We start from the raw sequence: 20,477 nt of genomic DNA, 5'->3' as shown, positions 1-20,477 counted from the left end.
GGGTTTTTCCTTCCTTCCTTCCTTCCTTCCTTCCTTCCTTCCTTCCTTCCTTCCTTCCTTCCTTCTCCTTCCCTTCCTCTTTCTTTCTTTCTTTCTTTCTTTCTTTCTTTCTTTCTTTCTTTCTTTCTTTCTTTCTTTCTTTCTTTCTCTTCTTTCTTTCTTTCTCTTCTTTTTTTCTCTTCTTTCTTTCTTTCTTTCTCTTCTTTCTTCTTTCTTTCTTTCTTTCTCTTCTTTCTTCTTTCTTTCTTTCTTTCTTTCTTTCTTTCTTTCTTTCTTTCTTTCTTTCTTTCTTTCTTTCTTTCTCGTTTTCTTATTAAAAACATTTTTCCTTCAAGCTCTCTGTTTTACAACCTACGTGTTTCCCAGGAAAATCTTTGAATCATGATTTTTGGAGCTGTGAGTGGGGACAATGACATGTTTCTCTCTGGGTGACACCTTATATCAGAGGTTGGACACTCACTGGAGGGTTTGCAGGTCTTCTTGGTTTGTGTCTCCTAGAGTATATTCCTATCTCTGGAGCAGGTAGTGTATACTCTTATCTTTGGAGCAGGCTAGTAGTAGTTGGGGCCCCTGGATCTTTTTTTGTATCAAAGGTATAGCTCCTCTCCTGAGTGGAGGTTAGGCAGAACAAAGGGAGGCACACCTTTTGGATTCACTCAGAGAGACACACTTTTTGGATGCACTCACCAAAATTTAGTCATCTAGGGACAGGATGTACAAGGTTGATGTTCTGCCTTTTTCTCAGGCAGTTAATCTTTGAACCAGAAGCTTAGTGGTGGGAGGGATCTCTGTGTCCTTGACTACCATTCTGGAGTAGAGCTTCTGTCTCATGGGATTGGGAGAAGGGAAGATGGCAGCAGGTTTTAGTTCAAATGCTGTAGTCTCCTGCTGTCCTTATCAAATTTTAATACATTCTCTTTAACAGTTGTTTCTGCATTTGCTGTATGCCCCCAAGACCACTTCCAGAGGAGTTTAATGGTTGTTTTTGAAAAATGATTTTCATCAGAGTCAGTGGAGACTCAATGCAGCTTCTCTTGCTTCAAGTTCGAAGTGCTAACGCATCAATTTTTATAAATGTCATTTCTCATGATGCAATCTGTCCAGTGCCGTGTTCATTCTATGTAAATGTGATGGTACTGACCCCAATTAAGAAAAGTATTTCTTTGGGGAAATATGTTCTAATTAGTGATATATTTCTGTCATCTTACGATAAGACAGATGTTCTCTAGCCAGTAGTCTTTAGCTAGTTTGGATACTTTGATCTAGGTCGATCTAGGTCTTTTTTTTTATAAGATTTATTTTATTTGAAGGACATAATTACAGAGAGAAGGAAAGAGAGAAAAAAGAGAGAGATCGGGCCTGACGCCGTAGCCTAGTGGCTGAAGTCCTCACCTTGAACACACCGGGATCCCATATGAGTGCCGGTTCTAATCCCGGCAGTCCCAATTCTCATCCAGCTCCCTGCTTGTGGCCTGGGAAAGCAGGAGAGGACAGCCCAAAGCCTTGGGACCCTGCACCCGCATTAGAGACCTAGAAGAAGTTCTTGGATCCTGGCTTCAGATCGGTGTATCACTGGCTGTTGCGGCTCACTGGGGGAGTGAATCATCGGATGGAAGATCTTCCTCTCTGTCTCTCCTCCTCTCTGTATATCTGCCTTTCCAATAAAAATAAATAAATCTTTAAAAAAAAAAAAAAGAGGGCCTGTTGCAATAGCATAGTGGCTAAACTCCTTGCCTTGAATGCACCAGGATCCCATATGGGCGATGGTTCTAATCCTGGCGGCCCCACTTCCCATCCAGCTCCCTGCTTGTGGCCTGGGAAGGCAGTCGAGGACAGCCCAAAGCCTTGGGACGCTGCACCCGTGTGGGAGACCTGAAAGAGCTCCTGGCTTTGTATTGGCTCAGCTCCAACAATTATGCTCACTTTTGGGAGTGAATCATCGGACGGAAGATCTTCCTCTCTGTATATCTGACTTTCCAATAAAAATAAAATAAATCTTAAAAAAGAGAGAGAGAGACAGAGAGATCTTTCATCTACTGATTAACTTCCCAAATGGCTGCAGTGGCCAGACATGGGCCAGTCTGAAGCCAGGAGCCTGGAGCTTTCTTCAGATCTCTCATGTGCTTGCAGGGACCCAAGGACCTAGAGCAACCTCCACTACTTCCTCAGGTCATAAGTAGGGTGCTGGATTGGAAGTGAAGTACCTGGAACTTGAACCAGCACTTGCCGGCAACGCCCACATCTCCGTGTACCCCGAGCCGAGCAGAGGGACTAGGGTTAAAAATTAAAAAAAAAGAAAAAGAAAAGAAAATCACACACACACACACACACACACACACACACACTGGGTCATTCGTGTAAGAATGCCATTTATTGGAAATCCAGGCTGTCTTAATAAACCCTGACTAGTTCCTCTTGGGGAGTTTTTCCCAGCTCTTTGGCCATTGTATGTCTCGCATGTGTCAGGGAGCTTGCGGTAAGGCCAACATGAACCGGGGGGCGTCGTGCCCTGTTGATTGGCCTGCAGTTTCTCAAGCTTTCTCAAACGCAACTGGTATGAGAAAAAGCAAGATTAGTACAGCAGGCATATCTGGTGAGGTTAACCATTGGGGGCTGGCCCTGCAAGCACTCATATGTTGTGCTGGCTCTTTAAAGAAAATGTTTAGAGATTGTTTTTTTGAAAATCAGAGTTACAGAGTTAGACACACACATACACACACACACACACACACACACACACGAGGGTGGGGGAGAGAGAGATATTGTCCATCCATTGGTTCACTTCCACTGATGGCTGCAATAACTGGGGCTGGATCAGGGCTAAGCCAGGACCAAGAAGCTTCTCCTGGGTCTCCCAAGTGGGTGACAGGACCAGTAATTGGCTAGACTGAATTTCATCCAGGTCTTCCACATAGGTGTCAGGGGCCCAAGTAGCAGGGACATCTGCGGCTGCTTCTCTCAAGCCGTTAGTGGGGAGCTGAGTAGGATATGGAATAGCCAGGACAATAGCTGATACCCATGTGGGATACCCAGCATTGCAGGTGATGGGTTTATGTGCTATACCACAACATCTAAGCTATTTATATGAATTAACTCATTAACAAAACTCCCAATATGAAGATATGATGAAGTCTTTATTTTTTTATTACTGTTGTTTCTATTTTATAAATTATGTGCATGATACATTAAAAGTAAATAGTAGCCGTAAAAATCTCAAACCGTCATTCTCTATACTGGATCTAAGCCAGTATAACTTTGGCTACTAGCTGGATGTCTTTGTTTTGTATTGACTGTCAATTTGGGGGCTATTTATTTATCATTCTTGTAGGTAAATTTTCTTTTCATTTCCTTTTTTCTTTTTTTTTTAAATCATTTTTATCATTTTATGATACAGTTCTATAGGTCCTGGGATTTCCATTATCCCCTCCCTAAATTCCCAAGTCATCCCCACTGAGTTCCCCTGTATTATTACTATTATATGGTTCTTCATAAACTGTGATATGTCCATCATTGTGGTCATGGAAAATGGCAGAGTCCAGCATCCTATTGTCATGATATAGTTAACAGTTTCATTGGGAGTCCATTTTGATCTAGAAGTAGAAATGCATACTACATTGTATGCTCACATCTGGATATGATAGTCTCCGTTACACAGTTACAATACCTCACCTTAAATGAAAAGCCACAATACAAAACCAACAACAGGAAGAAAAATAGAAATTTACAATGCCATGAAGTTAAATAGCATGCTACTGAATGACTAATGTGTCGCTGAAGAAATGAAAAGAAAATCAAGAACCTTCTTAAAGATAATGATGCCACTGTATGATCTATGAGCCAGTGAAAATTTTAATGAGAAGGAGTTTTGAAGAGATGAAACTAAATTTAAAAAAATCAAAATCATGAGATATAGTTTCCACCGCTCTTTGTTGGTGAAATGCGTCTCCTGTAGGCAACAACAAATAGATGGATTTTGTTTTTTATTCCAGTCTACAAATCTGTGACATTTGATTGATGAGTTTAGTCCATTTACATTCAGCATTCAGGGTTAATATGAATGGGTGGTAATTTGGTCCTGTCATTTTAGCAATAGGTTGTTCATTGGTTTAGTCTGCTGTTGTTATTTTACTGACATGTTCTTCGCATTTGCCTTTGGTTTTGGTGGTCGCTATTCCTTTTCTTTGTCAAGAGAACATCTTTAAGTATCCTTTGTAGGTCAGGTTTGGAAGAGGTATATTCTTGTAACTTTTTTTTTTACTGTGGAAGAATTTTATTTCTTTTTCAAAGACAAAAGAAAGCTTTGCTGGGTATCTTATCCTGGGCCAACAATTCTTTCTTTTAGAATCTGGAATATGTCACTGCATTCTCTTGTGACCTGTAGAGTTTCCTGTGAGAGGTCTCCTGTGAGTTTAATTGTCATTCCTTTATAAGACAATTGATTTTTTTCACATGCACATTTATTGATCTTTTCATTTAGTTTGATTGAAGAGAGCTTGATTATCCTGTGTCTTGGTAAAGATCGCTTTTGCTCAAGCCTGTTGGAAGTTCTGTGTTCCTCCTGGATGTTGTTTCCCAATTCTTTCTCTAGATTAGGGAAATTTTCCCTTACTATTTCATGTAATACACCTTTAATCCCTGCTTCTCTTTCTGCACCTTCTGGGGCTCCCATAACTCTTATAATTGACCTTTTAATAGTATTTTTCAATTATTGAATACTTTTTTTTTTAGCTTGACCAGCTCTGCTTCCAAATTTTTGTTTGCTTCCCCCTGATGACAGAAAATATCTTCCAATTCTGAAATTCTTTCTTCTGCTTCCTTTATTCTGTTTTAGAGACTCTCCAGTGTACTTTTGATTTGCTCCACTGCATTCTTCATTTCTGATATATCAACTTTCATTTGATTCATTTTCAGTGTGACATGCTCCTAAAATTCCTTGAACTTTTGTATTATGTATTTCTCATTGTTGATAAGAAGCTTTATAACAAGTGTTTTGAATTTTGTATCCCCCATTTTCTCGATGTCTTCTTCAGTGAACTCTGAGATTGGCAAAGGGTTTTGCTCCTTTGCAGGGGAATGTTCAGTAATACTCATTGTTCCTCTGTCTCTTCTTTTGCTCTTGGTCATTGTACTTCTGGTTAGCAGAGTCTTCTCCTTGGGGCAGGTTTCTTTCTTTCTTTTAAGGTTCATTTATTTTTATTAGAAAGACAGATATACAGGGAGGAGGAGAGACAGAGAGGAAGTTCTTCCGTCCACTGATTCACTCCCCAAGTGAACGCAACGGCTGGTGCCGTGCCGATCTGAAGCCGGGAACCAGGAGCCTCTTCCGGGTCTTCCAGGCGGGTGCAGGGTCCCAAAATCTTGGGCCGTCCTCAACTGCTTTCCCAAGCCACACGCAGGGAGCTGAATGGGAAGTGGGACTGCCGGGATTAGAACCGGTACCCATATGGGATCCCGGTGTGTTCAAGGTGAGGACTTTAGCTGCTAGGCCACAGTGCCGGGCCCTGTCCCCTCTTTCTAACCTCTTCAAGTTTTCCAAATTCTAGTTAACCTATTTTAATTATCTTTCCATAATTTTAAAAAGTAGGAGAAAAGAATTTCTAATTCATATATATGGTTGTGTGTGTATGTGTATATATATGTGTGTATATATATATATATATATATATATATATATATTTAGTGAAATGTGCAACAACAGGTAGTCTGCTTGGCAAGTCAGACATATGCTTATGGGGGCAAACCATGAATGAGTTTGAGTAGTTAGAATGTGTGTTAACTAGAGGCACATGACCTGAATGATTCTTGATGGACTGACTCCCAGTTACCTTTTGTGACTTGTTTGCTTTTCTGTTGCAGTTCCTGAGGGAAGACCTTAATTATCACGACCCAACAGTGAAACACAGCACTTTCCATGGTGGGGATAAGCTCATCAGTGTGGAAGACCTGTGGAAAGCATGGAAGTCCTCAGAAGGTAAGAGGCAACCTTTTTGTCAATCCTAGTTGCTAGAAGGTTCAGAGAAGAAAGAAGATGGGTAGCAGATTGGCTTTAAAAGGATATGAATATGAAATGCTTAGTAAAAAGAAAATTATTGAAATTATTCTGTATAAAGTCACCAAATAAGCCTATCATTATGAAGCTGGGAATGGGAGGTTTCCCAATGACAGAGATATTCTTCGTTCAAATGTGTTTGAATTAGGTGCTGTGCCAACTCTTCTCAGCCTACTCCTCTGCCATCTAAGTCTCCCAGCTTCAGCTGCTTCATCTCCAGTAGTAGGGAGGAGGAGCTCTTGAGGCATCCTTTACTGCTTCTTACTTAACCTCAGCTCTGCTGAATGTTGAACAATGCAAAGATTAGAAATACAGACAAGTTTTTCCCTGAGTCTTGTCTTTTCTCATGTAAACTGCCCTAGTTCTTCGAAGGAAACATTGTCTCTTTCTCCTTCTCAGCATTATTTCCTTCCTGTAAATGCATTTGTTAATGCCTTTTTCAGATCCTGCAGTTGGACACAGATTCCCAATTGTGATTTAGTCATTACAATACAATTGTCAACGTTTTACTTCTTAACCTGTATATCTGATATTGCAGATAGATTGTGTCTTCAGCATGCATGTCATTCTGCTTACTTATTGTGAACTTAATGTAAACTATAGATATTTTTTATATTTAAAACTGCTAAACCATGACTACTACTTTTTTCCTAGAGCATTTTCTTTATAATTCTGATTGGAACCTAATGTGTAGTTGTATGAGACTTGTTATAGAAGGAAAAAACAGACGTTTAGCCTCCTCTCCATTTATCTCTATAGTTAATAACTTTTTTAATACCGACAAGGTTGGAAACGGTACAGCATTGTACAGTAATAAGTTAAACTGCCACCTGCAACCCTGGCATTCCATTTTGGAGTATTGATGGGAATCATGGCGCCTTGCTCCAGGCCCAGCTTCCTGTTAATGCACCTGGGAAAGCAACAGAAGATAGACCAAGTACTTAGGCCGCTATCACCACATTGGAGATTCAGATGGAGTTTCCGGCTCCTGGCTTTGACTTGGCCCAGTAATGGCAATTGCAATTATTTTGGGTAGTGAACCAGTGATAGAAGACCAATCACACGCTCTGTCCCTTTTTTTTCTCTGTGTAACTGCCTTTCAAATAAATCGTTTTTAAAAATTGAAAGCAGTTGGGCCCGGCGGCGTGGCCTAGCGGCTAAAGTCCTTGCCTTGAAAGCCCCGGGATCCCATATTTGTGCCGGTTCTAATCCCGGCAGCTCCACTTCCCATCCAGCTCCCTGCTTGTGGCCTGGGAGGGCAGTTGAGGACGGCCCAAAGCTTTGGGACACTGCACCCGTGTGGGAGACCCAGAAGAGGTTCCTGGTCCCGGCATCGGATTGGCGCGTACCGGCCCGTTGCGGCTCACTTGGGGAGTGAAACATCGGATGGAAGATCTTCCTCTCTGTCTCTCCTCCTCTCTGTATATCCGGCTTTCCAATAATAATAAAATCTTAAAAAAAAAAAATTGAAAGCAGTCTCTTTTTAAGATATATTAGTGTAGCTCCTAATACTAATACGAGTTAAATATAAAATTACCACGAGGGTCCCTGGCTTTCAGATGAAGAACTTTAGGTCTTGACTTACAAAGTTACTTTTCAATGTCTGCAGTAAGTAGTGCCAGGATTTAAATGTGGGACTTCTGCTCCACAGGCCAATGCTGTTTTAGTTGAAAGTACTGGTCTGATAGTAGAAAAGATTGCTTTTAGATTCTTATCTAGGATTATAAAATTTTAGGTTTCAGAGGAATTGTGTGTAATGTGAGTAGTACTCCTAAATTTGAAGCAGGGATGCCTTATATAAAAATTTTAAAAATTTATTTGAGAGAGAAAATGGTAGAGTGAGCAAGAGTGAGCAAATTAGAAAGATCCCAACTGGTGGTTCACTTGCCTTTGCCCACCATAGTTCCCTGACCAGGATCTGAAGGTTGGAGCTGGAATTCCAGTCCAGGTCTTCCACATGAGTGATAAGAACTCAGTCACTGCTGCCTCCCTGGATTTGCACTAGCAAGGAGTCAACCAAAAATCCAACCCAGGCACTCCAGTGTGAATGTGAGTGTGTTCACCTCTAGGTCAAATGCCTAACCCACTAGCATTCTAATCCTAGCACTGGGATGAGCAAGCTGCTTCTTGTTAACTTTGTTTTATCAGTTTAGAGGACACATGAGAAAACTGTGTGAGAGAGAGAGAGAGAGAGAGCGAGAGAGCTTCCTGGAAATCTTTAGAGCTGAGTTCTTTCTGGGGTTTTTTTTTAATAGTTCTTACACAAGTCAAGCTGTCTACTAATGAGAGCTGAGGCAGTGACATGCACTTTGGAATTGGACCAGCACTGCCAGTCAAAACTTTCCATCAATGCTGTTAAATTTTGATTGTCTTCTTGTTCTCTAATGACATGAGGATAAGATGCCTGGTTTTTGAGAGTGGATTTCGTAAGCAGGGACTTAGAATGAAATATGGCAGGGAGTTCATTCCTGGCCTTTTCTGAAAGTTCACACAGAAGTAGCTGGGAAGGGAAAGTGACCAAGACAGAAATAGAGGGACTAAATCATGATGCTAGAAAACAACTGCAGGCAATTTTCTGGTAAGAACTTTATTTCTGGACTCAACAATTATTTGGAACACTTCCAGTGTATTTTAAGTTACAGGGAAATGGAAGTCAGTTGAGTGAAGTTTTTGGAGGAAGAGGTTCCCATTAGCTATGAGAAAAAAAAAAACATTTCAGTGCATAGTAATAGTGCTTACAGGTGAAAGCTGGGAAGTGTTAAATGTATATACACACCTTTTTAGTTTTTGTTTGCCATGTGTTATACCTCATGTTTAGTGTGAATCTTGTTTTGTATTCTTTCCAATAGCTTGCTTCATTATTCAGAGTAAGGTTCCTAGTCTCTTGTGAGGTGATTTCTGGAGCTACAAAAAACTTGTAATTTCTTGGCACTAATGCAAACTGGCTTGCTTGAGTTTAGCTAGATGATGCAGATACGAGCAGTGGTCATTTATCTTTGGAACATTGCATTAGCTGGGTAATTTAGTATCATCTGGATGATTAGTGTTAACATTTTCTGACTAATGTTGGAGAGCTAGTTTTTTTCTCTCTGGTATTTTATTTAATTTTTAAAGAGTTATTTATTTGAAAAGAGAGTAAGAGGGAAGCAGGGAGGAAGAGGGAAGGAGGGCGGGAGAGGCAGAAGAAGTGGAGACAGAGGAAGAGAGAGAGAGAGGAAGAGAGAGACAAAGCTTGCTACCATCTAGTGATTGCCTTTCCAAATAGGCAGAGAAGCCCATTCTGTCCAGGTTGCAAGAACCCAAGCACTTGGCTCATTTTCCACTGCTTCCCAAGTGCATTAGCAAGGTCCTGAGCTGGAAGTGTAGCAGACAGAACTGGCATCTATATGGGATGCTGGCAACACAGCCAACAGTTTAGTTGTTTATGAGATAATGCCAGCCTCTTTCTCTGTCATTTAGATTCTGGCAAATAAAACCTATTAATCTCTACATAAGCCAGCTCTGGACCTTAATAATAGAAACAATTGAAACACTAGCATCCTTGTTTAATATGTGATAGGAACTCTTCTAAATCTTTTAGTTAGATTATCTCATTTAACAGAAAAATATTATGAGCTGTAAATATTGTAATTATCTCTATTTAGTTTGAGTAACATGAGTAAAAGAGAGATAATGAATGCATTTTTGTCATAAACATCACTGATGTCACACTTTAAAGGGCACAGTTCTCAACAAGATTGTCCTTACTTCATATACTAGCCGTGGCTATATATTCCAAGGTCACCTGCTTTGATCAGTTGCCTACACATTTGAGGATTCCCATGACCCCTCAGGTTTAACAATTTGGTAGGACTAGAATAAAGATAAATAAAACAAAAAAAAAAAGAACCCAAAACAAAGCAAAACAAAACAAAACAAAAAAACAGTTTGGTAGAACTTCTCGGAGAACTCAAGAAAACCCTATATTTGGGATTGGATCTTTATTTAAAAGGTGCAAATCACAAGCTATAGACTGATGTAGTGAGATCTGGGAGGGTTCTAGATGTGGCATTGCTGTATATTATGTCTGTGGAATGTGAAGGCAGCATGCCACCGACACTAGAGAGCTCCAAACTTAAGAGTGTTCAGGATTTTTATTCAGTTTGCATCACATAAACACAGTTGATTGAATCATTGTTCAAATGACTGAACTCAGTCATCAGTTCCATATGTTTTTCTTTTTTTTTTTTTTAAGATTTATTTTTATTACAAAGTCAGATATACAGAGAGAGGAGGAGAGACAGAGAGGAAGATCTTCTGTCCGATGATTCACTCCCCAAGTGAGCCGCAACGGGCCAGTGCGCGCCGATCCGATGCCAGGAACCAGGAACCTCTTCCGGGTCTCCCACGCGGGTGCAGTGTCCCAAAGCATTGGGCCGTCCTCAACTGCTTTCCCAGGCCACATGCAGGGAGCTGGATGGGAAGTGGGGCTGCCAGGATTAGAACTGGCACCCATATGGGATCCCGGCACATTCAAGGTGAGGACTTTAGCCGCTAGGCCATGCCACCGGGCCCACCATATGTTTTTCCAAAGCTTGTGCTGGTATCATCAGGTTCAAAGGCCAATTATTATTTTTTAAAATATGGTTAGTTTTTCTAGTTACTGGATCTCATCCTGAGTTATCTCATTATTATGAGCTTGAGAGAGATTCCAGGAGACCACCCTGAATAAGAAAGATAGTCTTATCATTGGGAACATTTGAAGAGTTTAGAATTTACCTCCTAGGAAATGAAGACAAAAAGCCAGACAGATCTTTGTTACACAATGTTAAGTGACTAAACTGGGGAGACCTAAACAAGCAGGGTAGAGAAAGGAGGAGAACAAGGGTAACTCCAAGAAGCCTATCAGTAGTCTTGGGCTCGCTTCCTTCTCCTGGGCTGTCAGATGAATTGTCTCCATTTAGTTTTTTATCCATTTGTGTCTGTGATGAAGAGTAATATATGGCTAGGGGAGGGAAGTGCAAGAAGAGAATAAATTGGCATGGTCTTGATTTCAAATTTACATAGAGTGGTGATTAGTGGGAGTGCATATGGCGTTGAGGCTGAGGGTTAGTAAAGTGCTACAGTTTTCAGTCTTAGACTTCGAACTCTGTGTAATAGAGTGGCAGTTCCCTAAAGAAGTGACTTAGCCTGGTTAACTGTGTAAAGATTGTCAAAAATATAATTAAAAATAAATATAATTTGAAAAAAAGAAGTGACTTTGTAGAATATTTGAAAAATAGAATTGTTGCATATTTGAGCCAGTGGAGTCAGTAACTGCATGTTTGGTACTGAGGGGTGGTGGATGGCATTGATCTAAGGTGATTCTCTCCTAAAAAATAGCTTTCATTTCTTCTAAACAAAATGTCTTGATTGTTTTTCATTTCTTTTTCTACGCATAGATTTTAAGTGGTGCTGTCTGCAGAAGTGTGTTTCCTAAGTAATAGTTTATTCTCTATTTTTATGTGTCAAAGACATCTCAACTATCAATCTTTGGTTCTAGCTAATTAATGTGATTCCAAGTAAAAACAAAATAACCTGGTTAGGTTCACATGTGCCTATGAGTTATGTAATGGAGGTCCCAGATCCCCATTTCTGTCTGTGCTACTTCTTGGAGGACAGAATTTTTCTGCAGGAGGCAGGCAAGCAATGCTGGAGGATCAGGAGACTTTTAGCAAGCAAGCCCAGCAGAACTGGCGTTTCCATGATCCACACAAGGAGGTCAGATAGCATCAGACTTTTGTCTAAATCATTTCTAAAGTTAAATCAACATGAAAGAGTTAGTGCTCTATTTTTACTTTTGCACAGACTAATGAGAGATAAGCTTATTCTTTTAGCCCTTTAGAAGTTAATGGTCTAAATGAACCTTCAAGTGGTTTTAGTTAAAAACCTTCATTGTTACAGTTTTTGGAGAAAGATACAATTGTTCTCCTCTTCCCCTCCATTTATGTTCTTTCACATACTTCTCTAACAATAAAAATTATAATCTATGCAATCATTTGACACTTATCAGAGTAATTTTAAGATTTATTTATTTTAACTGGAAGAACAGATTGAGAAAGAGAGAGAGAGAGAGAGAGAGAGAGAGAGCAGACAGACAGAAGAACCTTCTACCCTACTGCTTTCCCAGGTCACAAGCAGGGAGCTGGATGGGAAGTGGAACAGCTGGGACACCAACTGGCGCCCATATGGAATGCCTGCGCTTGCAGATGGAGAATTAGCCCATCAAGCCATGTCACTGGCCCCAAAGTAATTTTTTATTTAATTTAAATGGCCACTTGAAGATTAAAAATCTTACTTGTACAGACATTTAATAGACAAGGAAACTGAGTATTTATTTCTCATGTATTTTTAAGAAGTTCTATAATTTTTTTTGAAAAGCAGAGTGTTGAAAGGAGAAGAAACATTTTTAAAAATTCTGTTTATTTGAAACAAAGCATTACAGAGAGGATGGGGATGGAAAGAGAATGAATGAGAGAGAGAGAATCTTCTATTTGCTGGTTCACTCTTTAAATGGCCATGATGGTCACTGCTGGGCCAGGCTGAACCAAGAGCCTGGAACCCTATTTGGGCCTCTTACTAGGGAGGCAGGGACTCAAACACTTGGGCCATTCTCTGCTGCTTTCCCTGGCACATCACCAGGAAACTGAATCAGAAGTGGAGGAGCCAGGACTGTAACCTGTGCTCTTACAGGATTCTGGCTTAAGCCACTGTGATATAGTACTGGTCCTGGACAGAGAGATTTAGATTTCTTCCGTCTTTTGACTCATCCTCCAAATGTCCACAATAACCATGGCTGAAGTAGGCCAAAGCTGGGACTCAGAAACTCCATGTGGGCGTCCTGTGTGGATGGCAGGAACCCAAGCGTTTTAGCCATCATCTGCTGCCTCCCAGGCGTATTAGCAGGAAGCTGGATTGGAAGTAGAGGTGGAAGTAAGTCTCAGATACTCATGAGATGCTGGAGTCCCCAGGGCTGCTTAACCTGTTTTACAAACACACCTACTCCTTTCTCACCTTTCTGAGAATCTTAATTATTATATTTCTTTAGTATGTCCTAGGTACATCTTCTTAGCTCAACTTTCTGATTCTTTCCTGAAGAAGTTTATGGAGCTATAATTGAGAAAAAGTATAAATATTTAAGGTTTACTGTTTTCAAAGTTTTTTCATATATAAGTTATGAAACCACTATTACATTATTGTGAATACATTTGTCACCCGTAGGTTTTCTTACAGTCCTTGGTGATTGCTGCCTCCCAGTTCCTTCTCTCACACAACTACAGATCTGCATTCTACCACAGATTATTTTGCATTTTCTGTAATTTTATTTGAGTGGTATAATATGTGCTAATTTTAGAAAAATCTGGCCTCTTTCATGAGACATAATTATTTTTAGTATATGTGCTGCCGAAGCGAGTGCAAGACATAATTACTTTTAAATTCAGTCATATTTTGCATATATGTTTGCTTCTCGTTACTGCTGAATGTGTGTCTCTTATGGAACTATACTATAATTTATGTGTTCAACTGTTGATAATTATAGGAGCTGGGGCTGGCAGTGTGGCACATCAGTGAAGCTGCCTCCTGCAACACTGGCATCCCATATAGGGGCTAATTTGAGTCCCAGCTGCTCCACTTCTGCTTGAACTCCCTGGTAATGTGCCTGGGAAAGCAGCAGAGAACGGCCCAAGTACTTGGGTCCCTTCACTTGTATGGAAGACCCTGAAGCTCCTGCTCTTGGCTTCTGCCTGACCCGATCATGACTTTTGTAGACATTTGAGAAGTGAACCAGCAGATGGAACACCTCTTTCTCTTTCCCTCTTTGTAACTCTGCTTTTCAAATAAATAGAGTATTTTTTAAAACTTTGTTTTACTTGAAACAATTACTGAGGGAGGGAGAGATTGAGAGGTCTTCCATTTGCTGGTTCATTCCTCAAATGGCTACTACCACCACAGCTGGGCTGGTTGAAGCTGGGAGCTGGGGGGCTTCTTCCAGGTTTCCCACATGGGTGCAGGAGCCCAAGCACTTGGGCCATTATTGGCTGCTTTCCCAGACCATTATCTGGAAGCTAAATGTGAAGTGGAGCAGCCAGGACATGAACTGGTACCCGAATGGGTGCCATACCACAGGTGGAGGATTAATCTTTGATACTACCATTCTGGCCCCATAAAGTAAATCCTTAAACAAGAAGTTGCTAAAGTGTTCTCAGAGTAGTTGTATTATTTTATATTCCCATCAGTAGTGTGTAAGACTTTTACTTCCCTTATGTTCATTAGAACTTGTTTTAGAATTTTAGCTAATATGATAGAGTTTGGAGGTATTTCATTACAGGTAGCTTGAATTTGCCTGATGACTGTTAGTGTTGGACATCTTTGTCATTCCTGTGCATCTTTAGTGGAATATCTTAAATTTTTTTCTTCTTAGTTTTGAAAGTTGTGTATTATTTATAAGTTATTTATCAAATGTAGTTAGCCTTCCATATCTGTGAATTTCACACTCAAATTCCATCATCAATCGTGGAAGGAAAATATTTGAAAAATTTCAGAAAGTCCCAAAGAACAAAGTTTTAGTTTCTCACACACTGAGCTAAACACACACATATGATGTATAGGCTTTTCCTGCTGTGTCTTCCCACAATTCCATTTGAGAGAATCTCTCAATCTCTCCAGCTTTCTGTTTGAGCGTTATATTCCTTACATTATGTTCATATATTGCGTTATTAGGACTACAGTGCTTGGGTTTAAGCTGTACAATACAGTATAACAATGATTTACCTATCATTGTGTTAGCTATTTTATACCATCTTGAAATGATTTAAAGTATAGAGAAAGATGTGTATAGTTACACAAGTATATAAATATTCCTACACCATTTTATACAAGGGACTAGAGCATCCATAGATTTTTGGTATGGGGAAGGAGTAAAAGTTATGGAGCCAGTAATTATTAGAAATCAAAGGATGTCTATAGTTGCTTTGTAAAGATTTTTTCCTAGTCTGAGACTGTCTTCTTTTTCTTGTTTTTGCTTTGTAAAAAAGCATTTAGTTATGGGCCTTGGGCAATAGCCTAGTGGCTAAATCCTTACCTTACATGCTCCGTGATACCATTTGGGCACTGATTCATGTCCCAGCTGCTCCACTTCCCATCCAGCTCCCTGCTTGTGGCCTAGGAAAGTAGTCAAAGGTGGTCCAAATCCTTGGGACCCTGCTCCTCCCAATGGGAGACCTGGAAGAAGCTTCTGGCTCCTGACTTCAGATCAGCTTAGCTCCGGCTGTTGTGGCTACTTAGAGAGTGAACCAGTGGATGGAAAACTTTCTGTCTCTCCTCCTCTCTGCATATTTAACTTTTCAATAAAAATAAAATAATTTTTTAAAAAGTGTTTATTTATGTTTTTCAAAGGCAGTGTTGTTACAGGTAAAGATAGGAGAGAGGGGCTGGTACTGTGGCACAGCAAGCTAAGCCTTTGCCAGCAGCACCAGCATCCCATACAGGTGCTAATTTGAGTTCAGTTGCTCCACCTCTGATCCAGCTCTCTACTTATGGTCTGGGAAAGCAACAGAGGATGGCTTAAGTTCTTGGTCCGCTGCACCTACATGGCCTAGCTACAGCCATTAAATCTGTTTGGAGAATCAGTGAAAGACCTGTCTCTTATATTCCTTTTTTTTTTTCCTATAACTCTGCATTTCAAATAAATAAATAAATACTAGAAAAAAAGATGGAGAAATGGAGGGAGAAATCGTCCATCTGCTGGTTCTCTTCCCAAATGGCTACAACAGCTGGGCTGGGTGGACCAGGCCAAAATCAGGTACCAAGATCTCCATTTATGTCTCCTACACGGGTTCATGGACACAAGGGCCTATCCTCTGCTGCTTTCCCCGAGGCATTAGCAAGGAGCTGGATCAGAAGTGAAGCAGCTGGGACTCAAACTTGCACACCAGGGGATGCTGGCATTGTACACAGCAGTTTAACCTCCTGTGCCAAGCTGGCCTGACCCTCTCATTATTTTTTTTAAAGTGTCTTTCGAAGAGCAGAAAGCTTTAAATTCCAAAAAATATATTTGTTTCATTTTATTTGAAAGAGTGACAAATAGAAGGAGAGAAAGAGAAACAAATCTTCCATCTGTTGGTTTATTTACCAAATGACCACAGTAGCCAAAGTCAGGCCAGACCAAAACCAGGAGTCAGGAATTCCTCCAACTGTCCCACGTGGGTGGCAGGAACCCAAATATTGGGCCTTATTCCACTGCTTTTCCAGTCACATTAGCAGAGAGCTATACTGAAAGCAGAAAAGCCAGGACTTGAACCAGCTGTGTCACAGTCCAATCTGCCACACCAAAGTATCACCCCAGAAAGTTTTAATTTGAAGTATAGTTATTTATCATCATCATTCTTATTAAGGACCATGATTTTGATGTTGGGGCTAAGGTATCTTTGCCTTATCTAAGATTAAAGAGTTTCTTCTGGGGGCCGGCCAGCATTGTGGCTCAGTGCCTTAAGCCATCATCTGTAGCATCAGGGTCCCATATAAGCACTGGTTCAAGTCCCGGCTGCTCCACTTCTGATCTAACTCTAGTAATGCTCCAGAGGGTGGCCTAAGTGCCTGGGCTCTTGGCACCCATCTGTGAGATCAGACAAAGTTCATGGCTGCAGGCTTTGGCCTGACCCAGCACCAGCTGTTTTGACCATTTGGGGAATCAACTAGAAGGTGAAAGATCAATCTGTTTCTTTCTCTCTATGTAACTCTTTCAAATAAACATATAAATAAGTCAAAACATTTTTCTTCCATCTTTCTAGAAATTCTGTAGTTTTAAGATGTACGTTTTGGTCTTCAATTTGCTATTTGTTTTTATATATGGTGTGCAGCCCGGATGCTAGCGCTCTTGTACTTTGTATGTGTCACAAATTATTCTAGAACAATTTGCTCAAAATAATATCCTTTATCCACTACATTATCTCTCACCTTTTGTCAGAAATCAGTTGTCCTTTAGGCATAGGCTTATTCTGAGACTATTTTGATCCACTGAACTGTTGGTGTTTGCACCAGTACCATGCTATTTTGATAATCATATGGTTCTTGTCCTGCAATTTTGTTCTTCTTTTTCAAATTGTTTGTGATATTTTAGGTCCTTGCATCAGCTTGTTAATTCCTTTGTATTCATTATTTTTTATGGGTTGTTGTTGGCTTATTAACTATAATGTTATTTGAATTATTGCATTTAGGAGATAAAATATGCTACAAATATATAAACTGTACAAACATTTCTTTCCATTTTCTTCTCAAACACTCATTTCCTCTGTTTTTACTGTGCCCAGGATTTTCTCAAGGCCATACACTGGGGTATTTGTTGACTTGCCTCATTTGTTTCCATTGCTCAAGGACCACTCTACTTTGGAGGCTGATGTCCAGCATCTTGAAAACCGTTGTTTTTTGTTGTTGTTTGTTTGTTTGTTTTGGTTTGGTTTTTAGAAATTAGAAGAGAAGATTGTTTCAGGAGAGTATACAGTATATACCTTTTCTTTTTTTTTTAAGATTTATTTATTTTTTTTATTACAAAGTCAGATATACAGAGAGGAGAGACAGAGAAGAATATCTTCCGTCCGATGATTCACTCCCCAAGTGAGCCGCAACGGCTGGTGCTGTGCTGATCCGAAGCCGGGAACCTGGAACCTCTTCCGGGTCTCCCACACGGGTGCAGGGTCCCAAGACTTTGGGCCGTCCTTGACTGCTTTCCCAGGCCAGAAGCAGGGAGCTGGATGGGAAGTGGAACTGCCGGGATAAGAACCGGCGCCCATATGGGATCCCAGCGCATTCAAGGAAAGGACTTTAGCCACTAGGCCACGCCACTGGGCCCAGTATATACCTTTTCTTGACTTAAAGCAGAAGTTCTCTACTTAAATATCTTTTACTTGAATCATGTAGTTGGCCTAAACAAGTTCTACTGTAGTATTTGCTTAAATTGGTTATAGAGAGAGCCTTGTAAAATAAAATCTTCCCAGGTTTCTGCTTACATTTTTCAGTGTTCCTCCAACGCCTTTTTAAAACAATGGGAGCTGGTGCCATGGCATAATAAGCAAAGCTTCCACCTGCAAACTCCGGCATCTCTTATGGGCACCAGTTCAATTCCTGGCTATTTCACTTCCCATCCAGCTCCATGCTTCTGGCCTGGGAAAGCAATGGATGATGGCTCAAGTACTTGGGCCCCTACACCCACATAGGAGACTGGAAAAAGTTCCTGGCTCCTGAGTCCTGACTACGAATTATATCATCTCTGGCCATTGCGTCTATTTTGGGAGTGAACCAGCAGATGGGAGATATCTCTTTGTTTCTCCTCTCTGTAACTCTGCTTTTCAAATATTAAGGAAGGAAAGAAGGAAGGGGAGGAGGAAGTAAGACAGGAACAGGGTTGGCTAGGTGGTGTAGTACACTAATCTGCCTGTGGCACAGGCATCCCAAATGGGATAATGATACTTGTCCTGGATACTCTGCTTCTGATTCTGCTCCCACATAATGTTCTGGTAAAGCAGTGGAGGATGGCTGTTGCACCCACATGGGAGAACCCGAAGAAGCGCCTGACTCCTAGCTTTGGACTGATCCAGTTTGGGTCATTGGAGCCATTTGGGGAGTGAACCAGCTGATAGAAGTTCATCTCTCTTCCTCTGTCTCCTTCTCCCTCTTTAGCTCTTCTTTTCAGATGTATAACTACATTTTAAAAAATTAAATAAAAATGAAACAAACATTATAAAATAGCAAATTGCTAGATAGACGTATTTTGAAATGGAACCTAGAGAAATTTTTTTTATCTTTTTTATTATTTTTTGACAATTTTTTACATAGTTAATTAAGGTAAAAAAGGTTCAAGGGCTATAAGAAAGTGGGTAAGTCTATTATTTCCATATTGTTTCCTTCATGTTTAAAGGGGGGTATTAAGGGAGAAGGCCCACCAAATTCCCCCCCCCCCCCCGGTCCCAGATGTAGGGCATATTCCGAGGTTCTTGCTCAAGTGGTTTTGATAGTTCACCAGTTATGAATCGCTGCCAATCTTGCCAGTCCAAGCACGATGAGGTCTTTGAAGAATCCACTGATTGACATAGTCCATCATAGAGTCTCTGTTTGCCCTGTATTTTGCTGCCAACATATGGCTGAGATGGTTGATTGACCTATTCTGTCTTCTGTCTTTTCTTTTCTTTTTTTTTTTTTTTTTTGCTGTTAAATTTTGCTTTATTATTTTATGCTCATGAAAATTAGTAAAGATTTTTGTGTTGGGGTCTGTGTGGATTCAACCACTGCTTGAGAGGCAGGCATCCCAACATCCCCACATCAGTGCCAGCTGGAGCCCCAACTGCTCTGCTTCCAATCCTGCTTCCACACCTTGAAAAGCAGAAGACGACTCAAGTACCTGGCTGGATCCCTGCACCCATGCACCATGACAGAATCCCCGGCTCCTGCATTCAGCCTGTCCCAGGTTTCACTGTTGTGGCCATTTGGGAGTTAACCAGTGGATGAAGATCTCTCTCTCTTTTCCTCCCGCTTCTTCACTTGCCTGCTTCCCTTTCTAAGTCGACGTACTCCCGGCTAGGTGTCTGTCGCTGTTCCCCCTGCCAGCTGGCCGGAAAAAACTGGAGAGACAGATTCGTTCGATCTCGGAGCGGCCGTCGCGGCAGGCGTTCTGGAAGCGCGCCTGGCGCTCCTCGTGGGGCCGGTCCCTGAAGCCCGTGTACTTAATCTCACATTCGCGGCTCAGCTTCCTGAAGAACTCCTCGTTCTCGAACTTGCTTCTCTGGTCGGGCACGACGCGCGGCATCTTCTTGCCCTGAGGGGCCGTGCCGGCCGGCCGGGCTCGGGGGTTTGCGCGGACAGCCGCTGGCCGGCTCGGCGCTGACCGACTGACCGACCGCCCACCCGCGGCGCCCGGACTCCCACTTCTCTTTGTTTCAGGCGCCCGCCCGCGTGGGCTCCCGCTCCGGGGAGTCTGAGTGCCGCCGCCGCCTCCCAACCCACGCCGCCGCCGCCCTGTCTTCTGTCTTTTCTTGGTTAGGGTTCTGAGTCCAGCATTTTGATTGGGGTGATCTCCAAAGAAACTTTGTCTGAGGTTTTCTCAGACCAGATTCTTGTATGTACTAGCAAGTACAGGGCCTGGCACAGTCCATTGCCCTGATTAGCTGGTGGTTGCGATCACTGGGTTGGTTCTGTTTTCAACCCCGACTTCCACTGGAACCAATGGGTGTTGCAGTCCAGCCTGGTTCTGCCCAGCACATACTTGGCCCTCGGAGATATATATTGCTAAAAATGTGTATAAATTTCTTTAAAATTTTCTGTTGTAAATGTATGTTATTTTGAAAAGATAAATATTGGCTTTTTCATTAATCATGTACACACTTCTAGAATTAACTGTCACCTTATATCACTACCATTT

At 41.2% G+C, this 20,477-nt stretch overlaps 1 protein-coding gene and 1 pseudogene across 5 annotated transcripts in view; one reads left to right on the top strand and one right to left on the bottom strand.

Annotated features, from left to right (window-relative positions):
- Positions 1-20,477, top strand: part of STIM1 (stromal interaction molecule 1) — a 231,922-nt gene that overhangs the window by 161,625 nt on the left and 49,820 nt on the right. For all 5 annotated transcript variants that reach the window (XM_036496198.2, XM_004589939.3, XM_004589940.3 and 2 more), the window contains one exon: positions 5,857-5,971. In XM_036496198.2, the coding sequence (XP_036352091.1) occupies positions 5,857-5,971 (115 nt within the window). The remainder of the gene's footprint in view (positions 1-5,856; positions 5,972-20,477) is intronic.
- On the bottom strand, positions 19,597-20,068 carry LOC131480207 (core-binding factor subunit beta-like; annotated as a pseudogene).

The sequence above is a fragment of the Ochotona princeps genome, chromosome 4, assembly GCF_030435755.1.
Source record: "Ochotona princeps isolate mOchPri1 chromosome 4, mOchPri1.hap1, whole genome shotgun sequence".
NCBI lineage: Eukaryota > Metazoa > Chordata > Mammalia > Lagomorpha > Ochotonidae > Ochotona > Ochotona princeps.
The sequence above is the reverse complement of the archived record's forward strand: the minus strand, read 5'-3'. Positions and strand labels throughout refer to the sequence as shown.